This window comes from Lichenostomus cassidix, chromosome 3 (assembly GCF_008360975.1).
Source record: "Lichenostomus cassidix isolate B80296 chromosome 3, HeHo_3.0, whole genome shotgun sequence".
In the NCBI taxonomy this organism is placed as follows: Eukaryota; Metazoa; Chordata; class Aves; order Passeriformes; family Meliphagidae; genus Lichenostomus; species Lichenostomus cassidix.
In genome coordinates this window covers 30735613-30757600 of record NC_139483.1, presented here as the reverse complement: position 1 = coordinate 30757600, position 21988 = coordinate 30735613, and the positions used below count along the sequence as shown (strand labels likewise).

Genomic DNA, 21988 nt, shown 5'->3' with positions numbered 1-21988 from the left:
GCACTGTCTGTGCATGTATTTTTAATGGAAAGAAATGGGACAGTCCTCCATCTCAGCAGTGATGGAGCAAAACTGGAAAAAAGTACACAAAGCGACGTAGAGATGTTGAAAGATGTGGAGCGTCTTTCATTTTGTAGGTAATTACCTGAGTATGAACCACCCCTTCAAAATCAGGAATATACAAAGTTAATTAACTAAGAGTTATTTTCCATTCTCTATAAAATCCCTGTTGCTTTCTTGCCAGTTGTGTCTAAAACAACACAGGGCACGTAGCCCACTAGTAAGTTGTACAGCCACTGGCACCAGACTGTGCAGATGAGTGGTTATACAGGGCAGGGTTCCCCTTCACCTGCTGGGAGTGAGGCAATGTTCCACTGTCGAAGGATTTTTCATTCTCCTACAATCAGTGGAGAGACAGAGAACTGTTTTGGAGTGGAAATGTGGAAGTGCCTAAGACAGCCAGAATTAACAGTGGTTTGAAAAGATGGACACCTCCATTGATTTTGGAGAGTCTTAAGGACTAGCTTAAATAAGAGAGGGGCTTTTGGACAGTTAGCTAATGCACTGTGAAATGAAATCCTACTCCTTTCTAAGAAATCTGTAAGAAATGGAGAAATCCTGCTGAAAGTTGGTCCTGGAGGGGAGCACAGAATGGAAAGCTGGTTAAGGAATCTGAGATCCTAGACGAAGGCAGATGGAGAAAGGCTCTACAGAAACTGCTTTTTTTCAGTTTGCAGAGTGTTCACTTCCTCTTGGGGATTTTTTTCCTGTGGGCAAGGATGCCTCTTCTCTTGCAATTTCACTTCAGAAAACAAAAGTACAGACTCAGTGGTACTCAGAAGCTCAGATCACTAAAGTCCTACTCCAAGAGCTACGTGAATTTGTATCCACAGCCACTTGGGAAGCCACTTCCTTCCTGAAAACGGTCTCTTCAATAGATTTCTCACCTACTAGAAAATTCTCAATGTTTGCCATGACCCTCTGAAGTGCAGTCCCGGAGTTGGTTGGGACTGACTTGGTGGACCAAGTGTTAATGATGCTGTGTATTCCTGAACTAGTGATCAGAAGGAAGTCTCCAGGAGGCAGACAAGGGAACTGCCTGGGGGGGACATGCTGCCTCCTCCCTGTGTGTAACAAGTGGCACAGCATGCCCTGAGTAGGGCATGGAAGGGTGCTGCTGCCCAGCCAGAATAAAGGCCTGTTTCTGGTGGGTGAAGAGGGAGAACAAGTGGGTATTTGATCAGAACAGCAACTGCTACACAACATAGCGATAAGTCCTAAAACCATCTATGACTGTGGGGCAGGGATCAGTGGTGCCACAGAGCAACAAGTGGAATGCAGAAGCACAGTGCTACAGTGAGAGTTTTTACAGAAATTTTCCTTCTAATTACCTTCAAGAAGTCTTTCACTTTCTTGTATTTATATCAAATACATCTGAAAAAGACAATACATAAGGATTTCTTTCTTCAGCTGAGCTGTGACTTAAAAATTCAAGAAAATAATACAAATGGTAAGAATAAAATCTCGGTCCAATAACCTCCCAAAAGTGTCAGATAATAGACATAAATTATATTTAATTATTTAACTATACTTAAATAACTTTGCATATTTTTTTACATTTTTCATTATTTGAAAATAGTGTTTGTGCTGTATAAAACAAACATAATACACAGTCTGAATTTTTTTGTTATACTTGGGAATCATGGCTTAGTGTTGCTTAGCAACAAAGTCATCTTCCAGACTGGCTGATAAAGTGTAAGAGGTTTTGGTTTTTTAGTGTTCAGGAACAGATCTGGAAGATTGCTCTTGATTCTTGCTACAGTTAATTTTCTAGTATTTTCTGTACTTAGTTGTAGTAAATCCTTGAGAGCACCAGTCAGTAATAAAAAACCACCGTGACAGGCAGTGTGATGAAATTAAGGAAGACTAATAAAAGCCCTGAGATCTGTCCCTAAAGGAAAAATACCCGTTTGGCTGTCAGCTGCAACCCAAGCAAGTAACGAAGGTGAGAAGGTGATACAGCTGGAAAGCAGAGATCTGGGAGGGCCAGCTATTAAGAAAAGGACACCTTGGCATCTGCTCCAGCAGGTTAAAGTGCCTTCAACAACCTCAGTCCCAGGAATAGGGGTGTTGCCTGCAAGCAACTTGGAGTTCACTCTTCTCTCCCTGCTTGTGCAGGAGAGTAGAAAGTCCTGGGTGCATCTGCCACAGACACTTTCTGCTGGCTTCCCCTTGCCTTTGACAGCCCCAGAGAGAAGGCAGAAAAGCTGAAATCTGGGCTTTCCGCTTACCAGCTCAGTACTGGGTAATTTATACCTGTAGCTATATTTTAAAGATAAGTTTCTTGCAAAATTGCAGCATCTCCCTGCGACTGATGTAATACACTTAATTCTTTCTCCAAAATGAAGCATCAGGTTCCTGTGGCAAGAACATATGAACACTCCATCTAATAGATACCAGTCCTGGGGCTCTTGGGAACAAAATTTTCTAAAATGTAACTTCAATTACAACTTCTTTGATGACAGTGAATGTTTTGAAGTCTGTCTTCTGCATTTGACTCGCAGGTGCATCTAAATGTTGAGGCTTTTGAGGGGCAAGTAAGCAAATAGCTCTCCTTTGTAGCTTTGAGTATTCTAACCAGACAGCTGAAGGTATTAGTTAATAATCTCTACTAAAATAATGGATACTACTTGTCATCTCAAGAAGACTGGGGGGTAGAGAAAATAAATAATTTTAATGCCATATTTGAACTTTTCCTTTCACAGAATTCACCTAAACTCTTCTGCCCCAAGGACAGAGTCCTGGATATTGAAGCTATTTACAGTGTTATTGATGATGCCAAGCAGTTTGTGTACATAGCTGTCATGGACTACCTGCCCATTGTCATCGACACCAACGCTAAACGGTGAGTGTCCCAGTCCAGGACCAGCTGGTCACCATAATGCCAGTAGGGTCTGCTGGACAAAATGAACCCACAGGAGATTAGTTACTACTGTGCACCAATTTCTTGGGGCCCAATTCTGCTCTCATTGAAATCAGTGAGAGTCCTGCCATTGACTTAAATGGGAGCAGAATTGGGACCTAAGAAGACATTTCCAGTTCTGGGCCCTAAGCTTTGGATCTGCCTGTTGAAGGAGATCAGAAATTGTCTAGTCTGACCATCTGCAAGTGACTGGGACCCAGGAATACCACAATCTGCTTATACCTTAATCCTACTTCTTATATTAATCCTATTTTTTACACTATTTTATTGACTATTTTGAGACCACAGCAACTAGCATTTTATGGGTATTGTACAGATATTCAACATGACAGAGTGAGTGGTGGGGGGGGGAATGTAATTTTCTTATTGACATACACATATAAACAAAAATGCCGTGGATTACATTTGAATTATATCACATTTGGGTTAACTGAGAGTTACTACAACCAAACAAAACCACATTATTTTTAAACAGCCCATTTGTATGGACCATTAAAAAGCACTTATGGCCCAAAACTGGAGCCAGAGTGCATCAAAACCATCCAACTCAGAAGGCAAATAGCCACTGGTCCCTCCTACTCTTGATAATGCTCACAATGAATTTTGAATTGAGCAAAGCCTGCCATTCCATCTATGCATTTCATTCAAACACAGTTAAGCCAAACTAAGCATGTGGTTATGTTCTTTTTTTTTATTTAGAGCTATTTCCTTCAAATTTCTTAAAAAATATTTATCATATGACTGATACCAAGCATCAACTGTTTCAAGTCTGTAAGAGTTTTTCCAGTAAACTCATTATTGGAGCCTCCATTACAGGGAAAGAATCACAGGCAATGCTGTAGGAACTTCAGTTTCACAATACGTGAAACTGAGGTTTCCCTCAAGGAGGAAACTTCAGTTTCCCTCCCACTCCTCCTTTATGTTGGAAAGGATCTTAGTATGCAGAACCATTACAGTGTTGTAGTTTGTGTTACATGCTATACTCTTCCTTTATTCTCATGCTGGAAGAATTCACAAGTCTGTTGGATTAGGGAGATCCAGGGAAGCCACCTGTGTGAATTCTTCAGTGTTTTTCCTGCAGCATGGCTTTGTGTTTGAGGCACTGCCCCAGCTTCTCCACCTTGCCAGCTCCCAGTTCTTGCTTGTAAGTTATTTTGTGGCACAGTGGAGCTCAGATTTCATTAGCCCAGATGCTTTGATGCTGCTGAAATGTAGAAAACATGTGTTTTCTTTGTTTAATTCTCCCTGTCCTGACCTACTCCCACCAAATGTCAGGAATACAAAGCTAACTATCAATTGTGAGAATAGCACTTGGGAAGCCACCATACCATTCCTGGCAGAATTTCTGCAATCCTCATCAGGAAAACATGTGGCGTCCTCCTTAAGCGATCCATTCCATCCGCTGCTGCTGAAGGATGCTGTCACCCTGCACAGCAGCTCTGTTTCCCAAGAGGAAAATTACAGAAGGCATTCCAGTGCCCAGCCTGCACGGTCCCAATACATAGGGGAGAAGAGAAGCATGCCAGTCAGAGAGAGATCCAGTGCACAATTCCCGGAGTTGAGCAGCAAGGCAGAATGCTCCGTGTCCGTGTCTGGGCTGGGCTGGCCAGCAGCGCCCTCTGGCCGCGGCTCTCGGGCACGGGATGGCTGTCCCAGCGAGGGAGGGGACAAGGCAGCTGCGCTTCGTGCGAGTGTCTTGGCATCCGCAGGTGTGAGATGTGCCCACCCTCCACGGCCTCACTGTCCGCACAGGGACAGCTTAGCTGCCGGGCTGAATGGCAGAAAAAAGGATGTTGGCAGACCTGTTTAGTAATGGACAGAAAATTAAATTCACGTGTGTTTTGTTTTCTCTGTGATGCCTACACTTGGCTGCATAAAAATCCCATTCTTTTTAAAGTTCTCTGCATATACTGTATTCTTTCTCCACAGATACTGGCCGTATTTAGATGGGAAGATAAGAGAAGCATTAGTTTTACGAAGTATTAAAGTACGACTTCTCATAAGTTTCTCAAGAGACACAGATCCCCTTACTTTTAACTTTGTTTCATCTCTGAAAGCTATTTGCACTGAAGTTCCCAGCTGTAGTTTGAAAGTTGTAAGTATAATCCATATTGCTTTGAAATATAAGATATTCCCCCACGCCCCCCCAAAGAAGAATCAAGAAAACTTGACAACTGAGAATTGTTTTCTGCTAGTATCAAAGTCTTCAAATTTAATTAACTATCAGGAAATGTAATAAAATGAACTTAATTTACTCCTAGTAGAAACAGAATGAGAAATTGAGACAGAAAAATATATAAATATATTGGTACCAAAAAGCAATCAGTGTGGTGGACAGCAAACACCACAAATAGCCTTTGAGAGCAAAGCCAACAGAGAGAACTGTAGATATTGATTGTGTTTATACTGAATGATAAAAGCAAATTTGACAGCACAAAAATATGGTTCAGTCTGGATTCATGTAACTTAACTGTTAAGCTGTGTAAGCATCTACTTTTTCCTTCAGTCAAGTGCAAAGTATAAGAAAAAATAATGAGGCTTTTATGTTAAATTCAGACTACAAATTCAAAATGGTGAAGACTAGAAATACCACTATGGGGCCACATTAGATATGCAGTACAGGAAAGTGAGAAATACCATACTAATGCATTAGAGAACAGAATGTATGGTAAATGCTATTTCCAGTTTGATACAGTTCACTTTTATGAAGTTGAGGCACACTGGAAATCAGTCATCTTGGATCTTGGGTTTTTTTGCTTTTGTTTTATTTTTATAGGTACCTGGTCTAAATAATCTACTGAGTTATTTTGATTTCTTAAATTGGTAATCCTGTAAATCATTCTGGCTTTTTTAAATTGACAACAATTCTAAAAAGCAAGTACTATTTGTTATATGCACTAATTGGTATTATGCATATCTAGAAATAGAGGGTTTTGTTATCATCTATCTTGTTCGTGTAAATTTCTGCAGTAAAAACACAGCATAAAGTGTGGTTTTAAGTAAAAAAACCCCCATACGTGGTTGACATTGTTTAAGCCACTTCAATTTTGAGTAACTTCTAGCATCAAAATTCTATTTGTGTATTCAAAATTAAATTAAGTCGTACCTAATACTTATATCCATTGCCACCTATTTACAGCAGATAAAATCTTCCTTACAGAATTTATCTTGTCAAGAACTAGATGATAAAAGGGAAAAAAAATACTCCTAGACATCTGTTTTAGGTAAATTGTCAGCTAGAGTCAGACGACCCCAGCTGCAGAGATTTGTAAAGGTACAACACACCTCAGTTACCTCTGTGCTGTGCATCAGGTTTCCCAGTCTGGCTGAACCACTGCCTTAAATAAACCTTGGTATGAGTAATAAGTCAAGGGTCATTTGATTTTGGCTGAAAACTGTGCCATAGGCTCCATCTCAATACTCTTTTAGTTCAAAATACATGTCAGATGAGCAACTGTTTTTTAAAGCTGCATTTATTTTGTATTTATCTGTTATGGCCAGGATCGAAGTGAAACAAAACTGTCTGTATGTATGGAGGAGAAAGAATAGGTTAAGAAGGTAAAAACTAAATGACCTTTTGAAATATTGAAAATTCTCCTTTTCCTTCTTGGTTCTACTTTGGCTATGAGAAAACATAAAGTGACCTCTGTAGAAAATATTCTCATGCAGACATGTACTGCATGTATTTATGTACAAGAACACTGAAATTTTAAGAGAAGCCTATTACAAATTCTGATTGAAATTAGACTTAAAATTGCTAGGCCACCACAATACCTCCATATTGTTCTGACCAAAATGCCATACACTCCTGCACCACATGACCTCCAGTCCTCCTGTTGTTCTCTTCTTTTGGGGATAATATATCCAAGACCTACAAAGCATCCTCAGAAACTGACTATTTTTCATTTAGCTTTTGATCCCTGTGATATAGTTAGAAACAGGGCACTGCAACCCTGTTACACATGGCAGAGTATTTTGTTTTCCTTTTGCCACAAAACTTTGGTAATACTGGGCAACTAACAAGGTCAATGCAGTTAGAAAACACTTAGTCCCTCATTATGCATTTTCAGCATTTCGGAGTCCCATTCACATAAGCATTAATAATTACTGCATTCAAGTAAAACTGTTTTGAGAATGCCAACTCAGTATAAGTAACTCTGAAGAAAGTGATCACTAGCAATAACTTGCACAGAGAAAGCTGTGTTTGAGGACTAAATAAATGCTATAAGCACACTGCCAAAGGGCAAGGAGTAACCTGTGTGTCAAACTGCTGCTGAAGCAGGGAGCTCTGTCCTATGCACCGAACCACATGAGGTCATGAAATTAAAGCTTGAATCATAAAGGGCAAACTCAAGGTGAAGAGCTCACCATTGTGCTTCTTAGGACTTTAATTCCAGTACTCCTTAAGTTTTGTGTTCTTGACCCTGTAAATGCATCTTCTGTGCATGAATGCCCTGTCTAACTCTCAAAGGAGCAGCAGGAAGGGGCCAGGCTCTGTGGGGTGCAGTGGTGAACAGAGAAAGGTGTGTGCTTTTAAAGGGCCCACAGAAGTTATGACCTAGAACAAAATTGTCTATAGACAAATGGTAAACACAAAGGAGTAGCATAGAATAGATGTCTATCTACAGCAAAAGTTAGTCTTGAACCTCCACATGAATCTGTTTTTGAGTTGTGCAGGTGTATTCTTGCTCATTTTTGTCTGGTACTAATTAGACAAGGAGTGAACATAGCTCTAAAATTACAAATAAATAAATAAATAAATGAATAAATAAAGCTTGCTCATACTTCATGCTCTGGGTTAAAACAGATACATTTTCCTCTTGTTGCCTGGAAAATTTGATCTCTTCATATCAGATTTAATCTGGAGAAGCTTCTAAGTTTCTGAAAACACAAGTTTCCTGTTGGAAACTATGCTGTGTGTGATTGCAGAGGTATTAATTCTGTTGTTGCTGACCTGATCCTGAAGCAGACTGCAAACCCCAGTGTCCCTTGAAAAATGGGGAAATGAACTAAAGAAAAGTTCCTGGCTCTTACCATGCAGTACAGAAAAGAAAGGAGTGTATTTACTCATTTCACAGCCTTTACTACCTGGCATTATATTGCTTTTTTATGCAGTAGCCATATACTTTGTGTAGTTCAAAATGCTAAGGCGGCAGGATCACAAACTATGAGAATTTACTTAGAAATACCTTGTGCAGCATTTTATAAAAATTAATGCTTGGCAATAAAAATTCAAGTTGTTCTGTAGCACAAACTTTTTTTCAATAAAGATTGGAGAACAGACTGTATTTTTTCTGTCTCTTATAAAGCAATTCCCATTAACCGGTGCTTCCTTCTATTTTATGGCAGAAATTCTTTGACCTTGAGGAAGAGAGTGCCTGTTTTCTTAAAGAACAGAAGAACACTTCCCTTCCCAAATTGAATCGTAACAAATATATGGTGACTGATGGAGCTGCATATATTGGTAAGTAACCACATCTCAAGAAATTCTAGTTTGTATCCAGAAGCCTGGAATACACCCCTTTGTAGATGAGCAATCTACAGCTGATGTGTTTTTAAGTGAAGATAATAGTTCATTTCTTTGTGAACCTGGATGATGACTGAGCTTTCAGCCTCTTCTCATTTAAAACCTTTTCTTCCCCTATGAATCAGTTTCTCAAGACCAACATTCTGCTTTCAGTATTTTAAAACAGACTGAAAACACAAATATAACACAATTTATGAGGCAGGAGTAACTTGGATTGTTAGCATATTCTCTTGCTTCTGCAATCCCATGAAGATGGACTGTTTTCCTTTCCCCATGTTATTACTAAACCTATGGTCAATCCTGGCACATACTTTACAGATGCCATTCATTTTCATCATCCAAAGTCTTATTCCATTTACTATAATGACATTTCAGACACCCTCCTAACATTAGGTACATATCTAACTGGTATCTTGGGTTAAAGGTGTATTTAACTAAAGTTGCTGTGTGGCACCTCACAGAAGTTCATTACCAGTGAAATGCCCATTGAATGCAGGCTGAAAACTACCTTATGAAAAATCTGAGTTGTGCATAAGCTTATGGGATCAGAAAACCACTTTTGAATTAAAAAGCAGCTCATGACATTTTAGGAAGCCAAGGGAGAAGACATGCATTCTGATCTGCTGCAGCTTGATGCTTTAGGGATCTTTCTGAGGCACTGCCAAGGGCTTACAGCCCTTAATGGCAGAGGCAGTGAGGGAGGGCAAAGGCTGAAGCACAGCCCACACACACAGCAACAATGGGAGATCCCAAGCTGTGTAAAGATACAACTAAAATCTACTCTAAAAAGCCCACCCTGATGGGCTCAAAACACACACGTTTCTCAACCTATCCAAACCTTATTTTTTTATGTCAAATACTACAGCTCATTCCTCCCTCATCTCCAAAAGGTTTTATTATGTCTGCCTTCCTGTCCCCCTAATATTTTTTTCCACTCCATTTTAAATTCCTTCACATAGCGAGATCAAATCTGTCCCTGGGAACTCATCTACACATGAGTTCATCTACACTCATCTACACTCATCTAGATTCTTAGCCAAGCTGGGGTTTTTCTTTCCCATTGTCCTTGCATCCTTAGCTCCATATAAGTAAAAGAAAGAAATTATCAAAGCTCTGTGAAAGTAATACAAATGCTAAGGACCTGATATATCTTTTACTTGAAAGCATGGCAAAAATATCCCTTATGATGAGGCTTCAATTTAATATTCTTGACAAATTTAGAATTCTTAAAATTTGCTGCTGAAGTATCAGCCTTGTTTGTCCAAAATACTGCCTGTGTTTTAAGTGTATAATTTAACATACTTACAATTTTCGTGAAATAAAGAGAAGTAATTTAAACACTTGATTTACCTGTTTTTCATTAGTCCAGTTAGCCTTTTTGCCCTGCTGTCCCCAGGATTCAAAGTGCTTATTTGTTACCTTAGATTTCAACAAAGGTGGTAATAACTGGCATAAAACATTAAAGTCTATTTTTCTTTACTCAAACAGTATATATCAACATCTAACTTGTAAAAGATCTACTTGTTTGGTACTTTGACTTGTTTAAACAGAAAAAAACCCTTAAATTCTTAGCACTGAAAAGACCAGTGAGGAAGAGCAAATTAGTTTTGAATAAACAGAATAACCTGTTTTCACTTAAGAAGGCTTAGAGCTGTTAAGACTTCCAGAAAAGATCTTCACTACACATGGTATGTATTGGAGCTTTTTCTATCCCGCTGGTATTAAAAATAAAAACAACTTACTTCCATCTCTGCACTGGGGAAAATGATTGTGTTTCATTCTGGATTGCCTTTAGGGAGATTGTTTTTTTCTTTGGTTCTTTTATTTTTTAATGTTAGAAACTCACTGTTTATTCCTGCCTTTGCTTGCAGGTAATTTTGATTGGGTAGGAAATGCTTTTACGCAGAATGCTGGAGCTGGCCTTGTTATCAACCAAGCAGACGCGGGGAACAGCACAAGCATCATTAAGCAACTCAAGGCTGTTTTTGAAAGGGACTGGTATTCACATTATGCCAAAAGTTTACAACCAACAAAAATCCCAAACTGCTTTAACCACAAAAAAGGAACTTCAAATAAGACTGCCATGAGCAATGTGAATTAGAAAGACTATTTTACCATTTAGTATGGCAATGAAGAAGTATGTTGGGGTGTAGCCTTCTTTCATATTTACAGACAAAAGACTTAAAGCAAAAAAAAAAAAAAAGTTTGGTTGGGGGGGTGTTTTTAGGAAAAAGCACACTTATATTAAATCTGTCTAACCTATATTCTCTATATGAATTATTGAAGACTTTCAAATTTGTTACTTCTGACACTGAATGTCATTTCCGCTTCCATGCGAATTTTATTGTTCCATATTTGAATTTAACAGCATGTGTCAATGTTTCTGTTTTAGGACTTTCCCCAATTGCCAACCTGGCTAGAACAAACCTTGAGGCAAAATGAAGATTCAAGCTGTGAAATGGCATTCTAAGATCAGTTATTATTGACATACAAATAGATGGTAGGTTAACTGTAGTAGAAAATGCAAAGGAATAGGCAAAGTTTCACCCATATAAACAATTCTCTTTAAATAACTACCCATCATAAAAATACTTCCTGGTTTTGAATGTTTACTTTGATTATCACTATTCCATGTCTTCTAACTAGCCTTAAAATACATTAGAGTTACAGGACTGGTAATTCATTCATTCATCTCCTAACAGTATGAGAAATTTTTGAGGGGTTGGGGTTGGCCTCATCAAGTTTGTCATATTCCCTAAATCCTCTCAGATTTTTTATCAAAGTATTGTGGATTCCTTTCAACAGAATAGTTATTTCCAATTACATGCATTTCATCTAACAGCGAAAATCTCTGGCTTAATAGCAAAGACCTAGGACTGATTTTTTAATGTTTTTGTAATCTCAAGAAAATTTATTCCCCAAGTTAAATATTTATCACATGTGAGTCAGCACATGTATGATGACTCATTATCAAAGCAATGCACATCTCAAAATCAAATACTGCTTTTTAGAAAGGTCAAGGGTTATGCAAAATCATGCAATAATTGTTGTTCAATGATCGTATAGTAATTTTGTTGATTTTTACACCTGGAAGAGTTTGCTTTCCAAACTTCTACTTTAAAAAGAAATAAAAATTGTGAAGTGACATTTTTTTGTTAAAATGTCATCCATATAAGTAAATACATCTGCATGGACAGAAAAGTCCACAGTTAGACCACAGTTGTAGTTGGTGTCAAAAGTGTGCCTCTACAATCAGAACTCAGTTGCACCAAGAAGCATCTGTTCTATAAAAGTGTGAATTTGCTCTTTAAAGAAATATATGTTTGACAACAGGTTTTTCTCCAGTCAGAGATGTAACAGCGTAGTTTCATAATAAAAATGTTTCACTACTGTGCCTCTGCTTCCATTGAAGAAATATGGCCATGAAAGCAAACTGCATTCTGCATTTTATGAAATATTCACAGAACCTTTGCCAAAATGATGACTTCTCATCTCCTGAAGGCACAGTTCAAAAGCAGAGGGCAAAATGAGAAAGAAACCAGCCAACCCATGTTCCAATGTATTATTTTAATCTTAATAAGAAGTTAAAAACCCACTTTGACTTTCAAAACACAAGTTACATTTACAAGGTAAAATATCCAAATTTATTTTATGGTAAGCACAGCTTAGGAAATACTAATAAATCAACATATGCACACTTCAAATTTTTAGCTAGAGACAGCCCACAAGACTAATTATGACCCCAAAAGGCACACTTTTGACAAAGAATGTTTTTTCTTTTGCAATTGCAAAGATTTACATCATCTTACTGAAAATAATGATAAAACAAAAAAAAATTTTAAGATTGTCAACTTTTACAGAAAATATTTTGCACAGCTCCAATAGTCAATAACATTTTCTGATATTCAGATAAACACATTCCATGTATTAATCTCACACACACACACACACACACACACACACATGTAGAAAAGCATATAATCTGACATACTTATAAGAAACATGTATTTAAAAATAAAAAGGTTTCCTGAGTTGCTATGAGGAAAGAACTTTGTGAATAGAAATTTCTGGATTTTCTTCCTTCTGTATATAATTTAGAGGATGTATAGCAAGTATGGAAGAGATATCCCCAGCACTTAAATTACTTGTTGTGGATTTTTTGTTTTGCTTAAGAAATTAGTATTAGTTCAGATTAATTTCTGGTGAAAATTTCAGCTGAGTTATGCCAACAGTAACTTCAGTCTTACAAGTCAACAAACCCACAAAATCAACAAACAAAAAGCCCATCAAATTTTTAAAAGCCAGTTGAGATAGCTGTACAGTTTCTGAGGTCCCCGTGGATACGTGATCTTAAAGCCTGAAATAAACTTAATACCACATCCTTACATAAAACACAAAAATACTCAAGCAAACAAACCCACTGTCTGGAGTTGTTAATTGTAGCACCTAATGGCAATAAGACACAATAATCAATTAATGTAGGAGTTCTTTTCCCTCTTGCATTATGGATACTACAAATGTGTTAAGTTTTTTAAACAGCATCTTGTATAAGTAATGGAGGATCTGAGTGGAACAGAAATTTGTCAGATGATAAAGCTAAGCTGTCTGTTTACAAAGCAGGATTTAGTGATGAAATCAGACTGACCACTGACTGATTTAGTATAACGAATGGTAAAGTAGTTTTACTGGACAGATCCTAGGAAAATGCAGACCATGAATACTAACAAGATCTGTTAGTTTACAAATATTTTCTTATTGGCTAGATAAATTTTTGGTGCTTCAAAAATTTTGGGGTCACCTCCCCCACAAAGAGCAGATACATAAAAGTATATTTTAAAAGTGGCAGTATGTTTTGGTTTTATGAATGGAAGAATTTGGGTGGTTTTGAGCAACTTTCAATGTTAAATACTGGCCAGCCATCCTATAAATGGAATGGCAGACTCAAATTTCATTTGATATAAAGTATGGATCAACACTTTAATAACTGTTTAGAGTGATGTCAGCTCCAAAGTAGTACAGAAGGTGTTGATCTATTACATTAGACAAAAGACAAAGTGCATCCTCGGACTTCAGCAAATAGGAAATTTAAAATACCAGATTATTTTTTGAAACTGTCTAAGGGGATTATTGCCAATTATTTGGCTTGGGCCAGCGCTGTTACTGTTTAACTAGATTTGCTACAACAGCCTCGATTCTGGCTTCAGATCCTTCTGCCACTGTAATAAATCTGAAGCAAATGATTTCACACTAGTTTAGCAGGGATCAGAATCTAAACTAGTTTCCTCTTGCTTTCGCTTGACACTTTCCTGAGTGTCACCATTGCACAGGCTATTTCCAAACCTAACAGGGATTTGCATTCAGGGGTTTCTCACAGACCTCCCAAGGCATAATCCAAAAGATGCACTTTCTCTGGGCCCCTTCTAACTGGCATTGGTAACTCTGTCGTATCAAAGGCAATTTCCTAAACAGAACAGTTTTATTCTTAAAGAATATAGACTGTAAGTGTTGTTTGCTGCAAACATTTACTAGTGCCTTATTCATACAAGTTTTTGTTTAACTGTTCCTCATAAGAAGTCCTGCTAAAGATCCTGTGTTTAGTACTGAGGCATACAGCGAACTTCCTAAGTAAGAAGACATTGTGATGTTTACAGTTTAGTACCTAAAACAAGAATCACAAAAAGACAAAAACTGACTGCAAGATGTTGGTCCAAACCACAAGCACATCTAAACTGGAGCATTTTTATCCAATCCCAGTTCAAGAACTAAATTTCACAATTTACTCCTGGCTTCATTATCAACTAATCTACACCACCATTGAATTATTCTGTCATGCCAAGCTATAAAATCTGAATGCCCCCAACATCTGGCTGATATCAAAACCATAATCACAGAAATTCCTGTAAGCACAGGTTGAAGTCCAAATATCACATAGTGGCTACTTTTCAGATCTTGCATGTTAAGTCACAAGTTGTTTTGGGCCAGCTACTTTTTCTGCCTGAAGCATGAGCTAGTGTCCATAACTACTCCCACCTTCCCTTTGAAGACCAGAAAGGCAAGGATTATGTCCCACAGCACAATGGGTATGGCTGGACCCCAACATGTTTTAGGTTTTAGCCAATACAGGGCCTGGTGTTCCTCCCAGTAAATCCAGGCTGTGCTGGTGGTTCAGAAGAAAGCTTGAGAAAAATGTGGAAAAACCTCCAGATGCTACTTTCACGACCTACCCATTATTTGCTATACCACCAGCTACCTAAATTACACTCTTTTGTTGAGATTTGCACACATAAAAACTGGAAAAATAAGCCCTGTTACATGCCAGTTAACCCTTACCTAAGAAAACATCCAGACAAAGAATTTATAGGGCTTTTTATGACTTTAGTATGTATATACTGGAAAGTGTACATGCTTCACTTCAAGATGGTGAAGACTATTCCAGGCTGGCTATTCCAGTTCTTCAGTCTGAAGTCTTAAATATCCCTGTCTCAGATAATTTTACACTTGACTCCTGAGAATGGCCTTATAGAGTGTGCTAAGTTATCTTAAAACCTTTCTGGTCTTCAAAATGAACTCTTCATTTTAATACAAAAATATTTGCTAAATGTTTAGTATGTTTTCAGATGGTAATTTCTGGTTTTTCTTCCACTCTTACCCTTTCTCTACCTACATCTATCATATATTCATGTTTTTTTAGTCACTGTTGTTCTAATGCAATCTATGTAAAGAAACTAGAATGAATCCTTGGTGTGTTTAAAATTCACAATGATACCTCCCGAGTTGAAGGTACCAGTGAACATGCTCCACTTTTAACACTGCAAGGTCTAGCAGCTCAACTGATACTGTAGGATGATTGCTTTTCTTAGCTGTAATTTTTCACTTTAATTACTGCTGGATGTTATTTATGAATTTCTCAGTATTGAATCAGGTTGCTCTTGGATCATCACTTTGCACAAATGCCTTAGAAGCTTGCCAAACTAGCATGTAAAAGAGACCTCATTCAAAATAGTTTAGACAAGAAAAGAAGAACTCATGTGCTTTATGCTCTGTGGGTGCTGAAGTCAATGGATAAACTCCAGTCTTATAATAAAATGGAGCTTTCTATTGTACCTCCTGTTTAGATTAACCCTGCATGGGCTTCCAAGAAAAGTCTGTGAGAATTGTGTGTTTGAATTACCTTGTGATCAGCAATTTACAGAGAGTCTGAATGAAGAACCCAGCTGTATTGAGTGGTTCAACACAGTGACTTAGACTGGGTTTTCATGAAATCACTTTTATATTCCACAACCATATGATAACAACTGCATTAACATGCTAATGTCAGGTTTTCCCTACAGTTCAAAACCATGTAGGACAAAAATCAAGCTACTGCAGCCTATTTCTGAAAACATTGTTAAAAATAGATTTTAAGAGTTCAATTCTGGCTGCAAATTATTCTGCTATAGTAACGTGGTCAGTTCTATTTTGTTCACAACAAATTCTACGATTTTACAGAAGGAGTCAGTAACTTTTTAACCTTATAAAATGAACATGAGCATTCTCCCTCTAAGAATACAAAGAAGGTTGATGGCCCATTCAGGCTACAGAACATAACAAAATATAATAAAATAGCAACTGCAGCATTCCAGAGGATTATTTTTTGTTATTTGATGTTGCATGGCCACAAACATGAACAATATTAATTATACATATCACACTCATGTTTCATGAACCCATGGTGGGCATTGACTCTCCTACAGTAAAATCCATCCCTCTTGTAACAGCATAAAATGTAGTAAAGGGAGAGAGGAAGACACAAATAGAGCCAGAGGCAAGCAAACTTGAATCAGCTTGAGTTAATAGACTGGATACTGACCTAAAACTCTGGACTGCATTCCTATTTTGTTCCTTTCTCTGCAAAATCCTTCATTTCTTATGCATCCTCCTTGCTTGTCTTTATGTGAATGAACTCCCATGATTGTTTTCTGAGTGAGGAAGGAACCTGTAACAACTATGAACTTACACTTAACAGAAAGAAATCAGCATGAATAAAAGCCCATTGATTTCCATGTAGCAGGTACCAAGTCATAAAGCATTTTTTGAAACGGGATTCTCCCTTGCACATTAGAAATTCCCAGTGTAATATAAGCAAGAATTGACAACATAGCACACGCCTGCAAGTTTCACATCATGTGCAGCATTTGCTTGTGTTCTCTCAATGTACAAATATAGTCATCAGACAGATACCATTCTGAACAACTGATAAACTGGTGAAATCGAAGCACAAGGATCAGACTATCCAACTTGACACTCTCAAATGAGGAAAAGAAATCCTCCCAGAAGAGCTAACTATATAAAGTTTATAAGTCACTTAGATACTAGAATTATTTTCAAATGCAACTTTGAGGGACTTACTGGAGAATTTAATGGGGAAGGAATCTTTCTGTTAAAGATTAAAGGCATGCACCATTATACATAGCATCTAAGCAAGACAGCAAATAAAACATAAAATGAGAAGCTCTTTAAATGGAAGCGTGTAGACCATTTTATTGACTGACCTGCTAAAAAATATTTTCTAGTGGATTTGCTCAATGTTAAATTACTTCAGAATATTCTCGTAAATTACTCTGCAAGTACTCCTTATTTGTATTTCTTCAAGTGACATTGTACCTGTGTTCAGTGTTTTACTTGAAACTTGACAAAAAAGAAGGATGCTTCTGGAAGTGATAGCTGTTTCTTTCTAAAGGTCAGAAGGCTTTCCCTCATCTGACTTGTCCTCTTATTGTTTCCTACTTCTTTAGCAACCCAGTCCAGGCTTATACTTGTCATTGCCTGAGTAGCAAAGAAAATGAAGTATTCTTAGTCACCTGCTGTTTCTGAAAACTGCTGGCTGTTCAAAATGTTTTTGCCCTTTGAGAGATCTCTCATCTAATAAGATACTAAAAGTGTAACAAAGGAAGTCAAGTACATAATTCCAGGTGCCTCACACATAATTCTTTACCTGGAAAGAGACATATGCAAAATCTGGAAAAAGAGATAGAGGGTGCAGGTGGGAAGACTACTTGGCAAGCTTTAAATGAGGTGGAGGTTCTTCTGATGGTATAAATAGCTCTTTGGTGAGCTTCTTTTATTCTATAATAAACCATTCTTTACCACACAGCCAGATTTGCAATGACAGAAATGTGTGGCTGACTTTAGCATGAAAAGGTGAGAGGTCAAATGCCCCTCGTCTTTATGAATTGGACTAATTTCTTCACTGTGTAAGAGAGGTGGAAGAAGCAGGTGACATTGTTTCCTCTTTTGAGGGAACAGGCCAGATTACTACTAGAAATAGAGCTGATAAGGTTTATAAAAAAAAAAAAAAAAAAAGCAAACAGCAAACATCTTACACATCTGACTTCTATTGATTCTCACAAGATGGTGCATCTCTGTGGGAACTTGGGGCTCACAGCTTTAGTACCAATTTCTTTGTGGCAAACTGTCAGACTTTTCAAGAGAGCTCCTTTTCCTCCTCCTCACTATGCTCCAGACAGTTGTGACATCTGCTTTTAACTATCTCCAGATTCTTCAAAGATATTTCCAAACTAGATTGTAAGAATTTTCCCTGTGGAAAGGAAAAATGAATGGAACGTTCAGCAAGGAATCTAAAGAACGTAGTACAGATATTAAAATACATCAGAAATCAGGATGGAATCACGACGCATTCTCATTTTTTCCAACAATTTAAAAAATAAATTCGATTTGGGAAAGTAATTGAAAGGCTAATGCAGTACCTCAGATTAATGACATTGACATTTATAAACCAAAACTGTGTTACTTTTATGGACAGTTCCCACATGTGGACTGCTGCTCTCACTATACAGAGATGCAGTAAAGAATCAGTGAACCACTTTGATACATTGTACAAAGGTTTCAGCATTCGAAGTCTGATGTCCATCTCTCAATGTATACAGCTTAAGAGGTAGGCAAAAAATATGATTCTGTGTATATTTATACAGATCTTACTGCCAGATAATCATTGAAAACCAGTCACTTCTCACAACATTTATGTCTTCAGATGTCACCACAGAGATCTTACTGAATAAGTCTGGAGAAAGGCAGAAAAGCAACATCTGTGGCAGCAAGTAAGCCAACTAAAAAAAGCTGCAAAGCCCATTTTCCAAGTGCTAGTTGATACAATAAAAGCATTCAGGTGCCCCTATAACCAGCTCAGATTCCAAATGTCCTTGTATCAGATTCCAAATACAGACTTGAGGCTCCTCACACACATACACACAGAGACACATCCTCAGAGGAAGAGTGTCTATGCCAGAAGAGCTTGGAACATCTCTGGCATGATGACTTGTTCCACTGCTGTCCTTCTCTTAAATAAGGCTGACAGGAAACAGTACAGCTTTCGGGAAAGGGCCACATATCCTTTACTAGAAAATACAAATATGCACACAAAGAGACTCAGAATAACGAGTTACAAGAGTGGACTCCTGGCTGCAGCACAGAGGGACATCAATGTCACCATTTCTGATAGCGCACACTAAAGCCATCTACTCACCTTGTCATTCCCATACTGCATGTGTGCCAAAGCTCTCTTTTCTAAAAAACAAAGGGCAGTGTTTCTCTCTGAATGAAACATTCCAGAGAGGATTATACCTTTTTTTTTTTTTTTTTTTAATAGGACAGCAATCACTGCCCCACTTCTTTCTTCCCTTTCCACACTTCATTTTTCCATTAGCAAATGTTTTCACCATTTCTGCCTCATTGTTTTCCTTTTCAAGCCATTTCCTAAATACTATTTCTGAATCCCTTGCTGCTTTGTACACAAGGATGAATCCCTGCAACTTGCATCATTGGTGCTGTAACATCCTACAAGGCTAATTCCACTAGCTTTACCTGAAGTGCTCAGAAGAAGGAAGTGCATGCACATGATGCTTAAAGACACACAAATTACTGTGTATGAAGACAAGGGAAGTCAGGGCAAAAGCAGAACGCAGGCACTACTGGAAAAATAGCTGGACGAGGAAAGGTTTTGAAGTCATAACTCCTCAATCCAGTTGCACCTTGGCACATCCAAAACCTGCATCAGGATCTAGAGCTCAATTTTGAAAACCTTGCACAACTAACACAAGCCTTGCCTCCAGGTATTTTGTTTGCTGTTGTCCTGGAGTCACACGCCAGGTTAACCTGCCAAGCTAGGCAATAACAGCCAAGTCAAAACCACAGACAACTTCAAGCTGCATGACCTCAACTTTATCCTCCAGGTGGCATTTGGCCACAGAGGGGGTCTAATCTGGGTACTTGTCGTCTTGTGACAGCCAAGATGGTCCAAGCTCACCATCATATATAACACCACCACCTTCAAAAGAGCAAATGAAGACAGAAGATCTCTCTGCAAACACATTTTAAATCTCTCAGTGTGACTTTGGCACTGCATTGTATTTCCCAACAGAATCTAAAAGTAGCAGGAGTCCTGTGTAGAGTTTGCAGAGCAAAAAGGGTATGTACTATATGTTTCCTACTATACCTCTTCTGATGGGATAAATATCAAATAGAAAAATCTGTCTAAACTTATTTTGAAAACTGCATGGCCAGCTTATGCAGTAGCTAGATACGTGGCAAGGTTACAGTGTTGCTCTCTAAGGAGAATACAATTAATATGCGTATATATTTTGTTCAATTCAAGCACTGTGTAGTCACCAAGTTCTGCTGTGAGAAGTATGGATAACTTCTCATTATCCTTCCTACTCCAAAACACAGTATTTATCACAGATGTGTACAATACAGCGGCATAGCTTAGGCCTGTTATATAGGTCAGTATCTGCAATGCACATGAGAACATAGTTTGCCACTGCAAAGGAGAGTGGCTGCAAAATCTATTTTCGATAATCCAATTTATATTTGAGGAAATCAGTGTGTGGTTATTTCTAGAACTGTGAATATAAGGCAACTGCTGCATGCTTGTATATTTGATAAGTTTTATTATACTATATCCTTATATGAATGCCTATGCAGTGTAAATGCTTTAATATAAAATACTGAATGTTTTTTTTACACATTATTTTCTAAACAATGCTACATTTTACTGCATGTTTATTCATTTTTTGTGTTGGTACAAAGTGCAAGCAGGAAGACACATTATTTTAATAACTTGCAAAGCAGCTATTCAAATCCATTATAAAAACATGTTCTTATGTAAAAACTTAATTTGGCAAGAAATGTGCTTCCTTTAGACAATGGGCTTGGTTCACAGCAATACCTGTGTGCTTAATGTTTATTTATTAAAACAAAAAATCATCCCTGAATCTGTAAATGGGGCTATTGACTCTGCTGCGAACCACTATGTCAGTATGCCTTGGTATATTTGAAAATGTAAATCTACATTTACTAGGAAAACAGACAATCTGTCCTGATGCAAGCTGGGGAACAGTGCTGTAATTGAAAAAGCCCAATCGTGAGCAGCCATTGTGTTTGGTGCTGCAGGATGACAATGTAGCAATCTTTTTTTCTTTAAACAATACTTTCTCATGACCTTAATACAATGAGTTCATGTTATTTGATTGTGAACTGGGCCCACTGTTTACAGTATTACTATACATAACCAAAGTTCAGTGCAATTAACAAAATTGAGCAAATTCATTCTTTTGGAAGAAAAAACAAAAGAGACTGATTTTGCTGAAGTTTTGGAGAGCTGGCTTGGTACAGAGTGTTGCTTCTATACCAATGCATTTTAAACATAAGGAAGTAACTGGCTGAAAGACTGATGGCTTAGACAGAATTATCAGTGATAATATACTGCTGAAAACTAAGTTACCAATGATATAACATAAATCAAGTTAGTGCATTAAAGATATGTAAATACTGATATTAATGCTGCAGCATCATAGCTGTCATTTTTCACTGCTTTGATATCCAAGGATTCCTAGTACTACACAAATGTATTTTATCTGCTCCATTTTTTAGTTTCGGTACTTCAATTCAAAGCAAAGTAACTCCCATTTCTTTGTACTGCACTGAAATAAAGAATCCTGTTTCAGTACATAATGCTTTTCTTATTCTCTCTGGTCTGTTTGTCTCTGTGAGCACCAAATCCCAGATACCAGCCCGTGGTGTCAAGCTCCCAGTACCCTGGCTGCCAGTCTTCTGTACATACAAACTACAAAGGCACACCAGGCAACACTGACAGACCACCTGGTGCCTCCATCCAGGGCTCTGTGGAGTCTGAGCAGCACTGGCACTGATCCCAGACCGCTGGGATTTCTGCAGCATGATCCTCTTTTCTAGTAGATTCACATTAAGGTTCTAGTTGGAATCTGGGAAAGCAGGCACTACCCTGGATTTCTCATTTCTCAGGAGACTGCCTGAGTCATTGTGATTTTCTGTTGCCAGGACTGCTGTCGCATTCTGTTAAGACTACAGGAGTCCTAACCAAATGACCATAAATCCCCCTCTGATTTCCATCTAAAAAGCTTCTAACCAGGTCTGCTTCTAAATACTTTGCTCTGTGGAGGGTC

At 38.0% G+C, this 21988-nt stretch overlaps 1 protein-coding gene across 3 annotated transcripts in view; it reads left to right on the top strand.

Moving 5' to 3' along the window:
- Positions 1-21518, top strand: part of PLD5 (phospholipase D family member 5) — a 176360-nt gene extending 154842 nt beyond the window's left edge. For all 3 annotated transcript variants that reach the window (XM_085055148.1, XM_085055149.1, XM_085055150.1), the window contains 4 exons: positions 2766-2905; positions 4913-5078; positions 8333-8447; positions 10382-21518. In XM_085055148.1, coding sequence (XP_084911274.1) covers positions 2766-2905; positions 4913-5078; positions 8333-8447; positions 10382-10611 — 651 coding nt within the window. In that variant the 3' untranslated portion in view covers positions 10612-21518. The remainder of the gene's footprint in view (positions 1-2765; positions 2906-4912; positions 5079-8332; positions 8448-10381) is intronic.
- Positions 21519-21988: the final 470 nt, after the last annotated feature.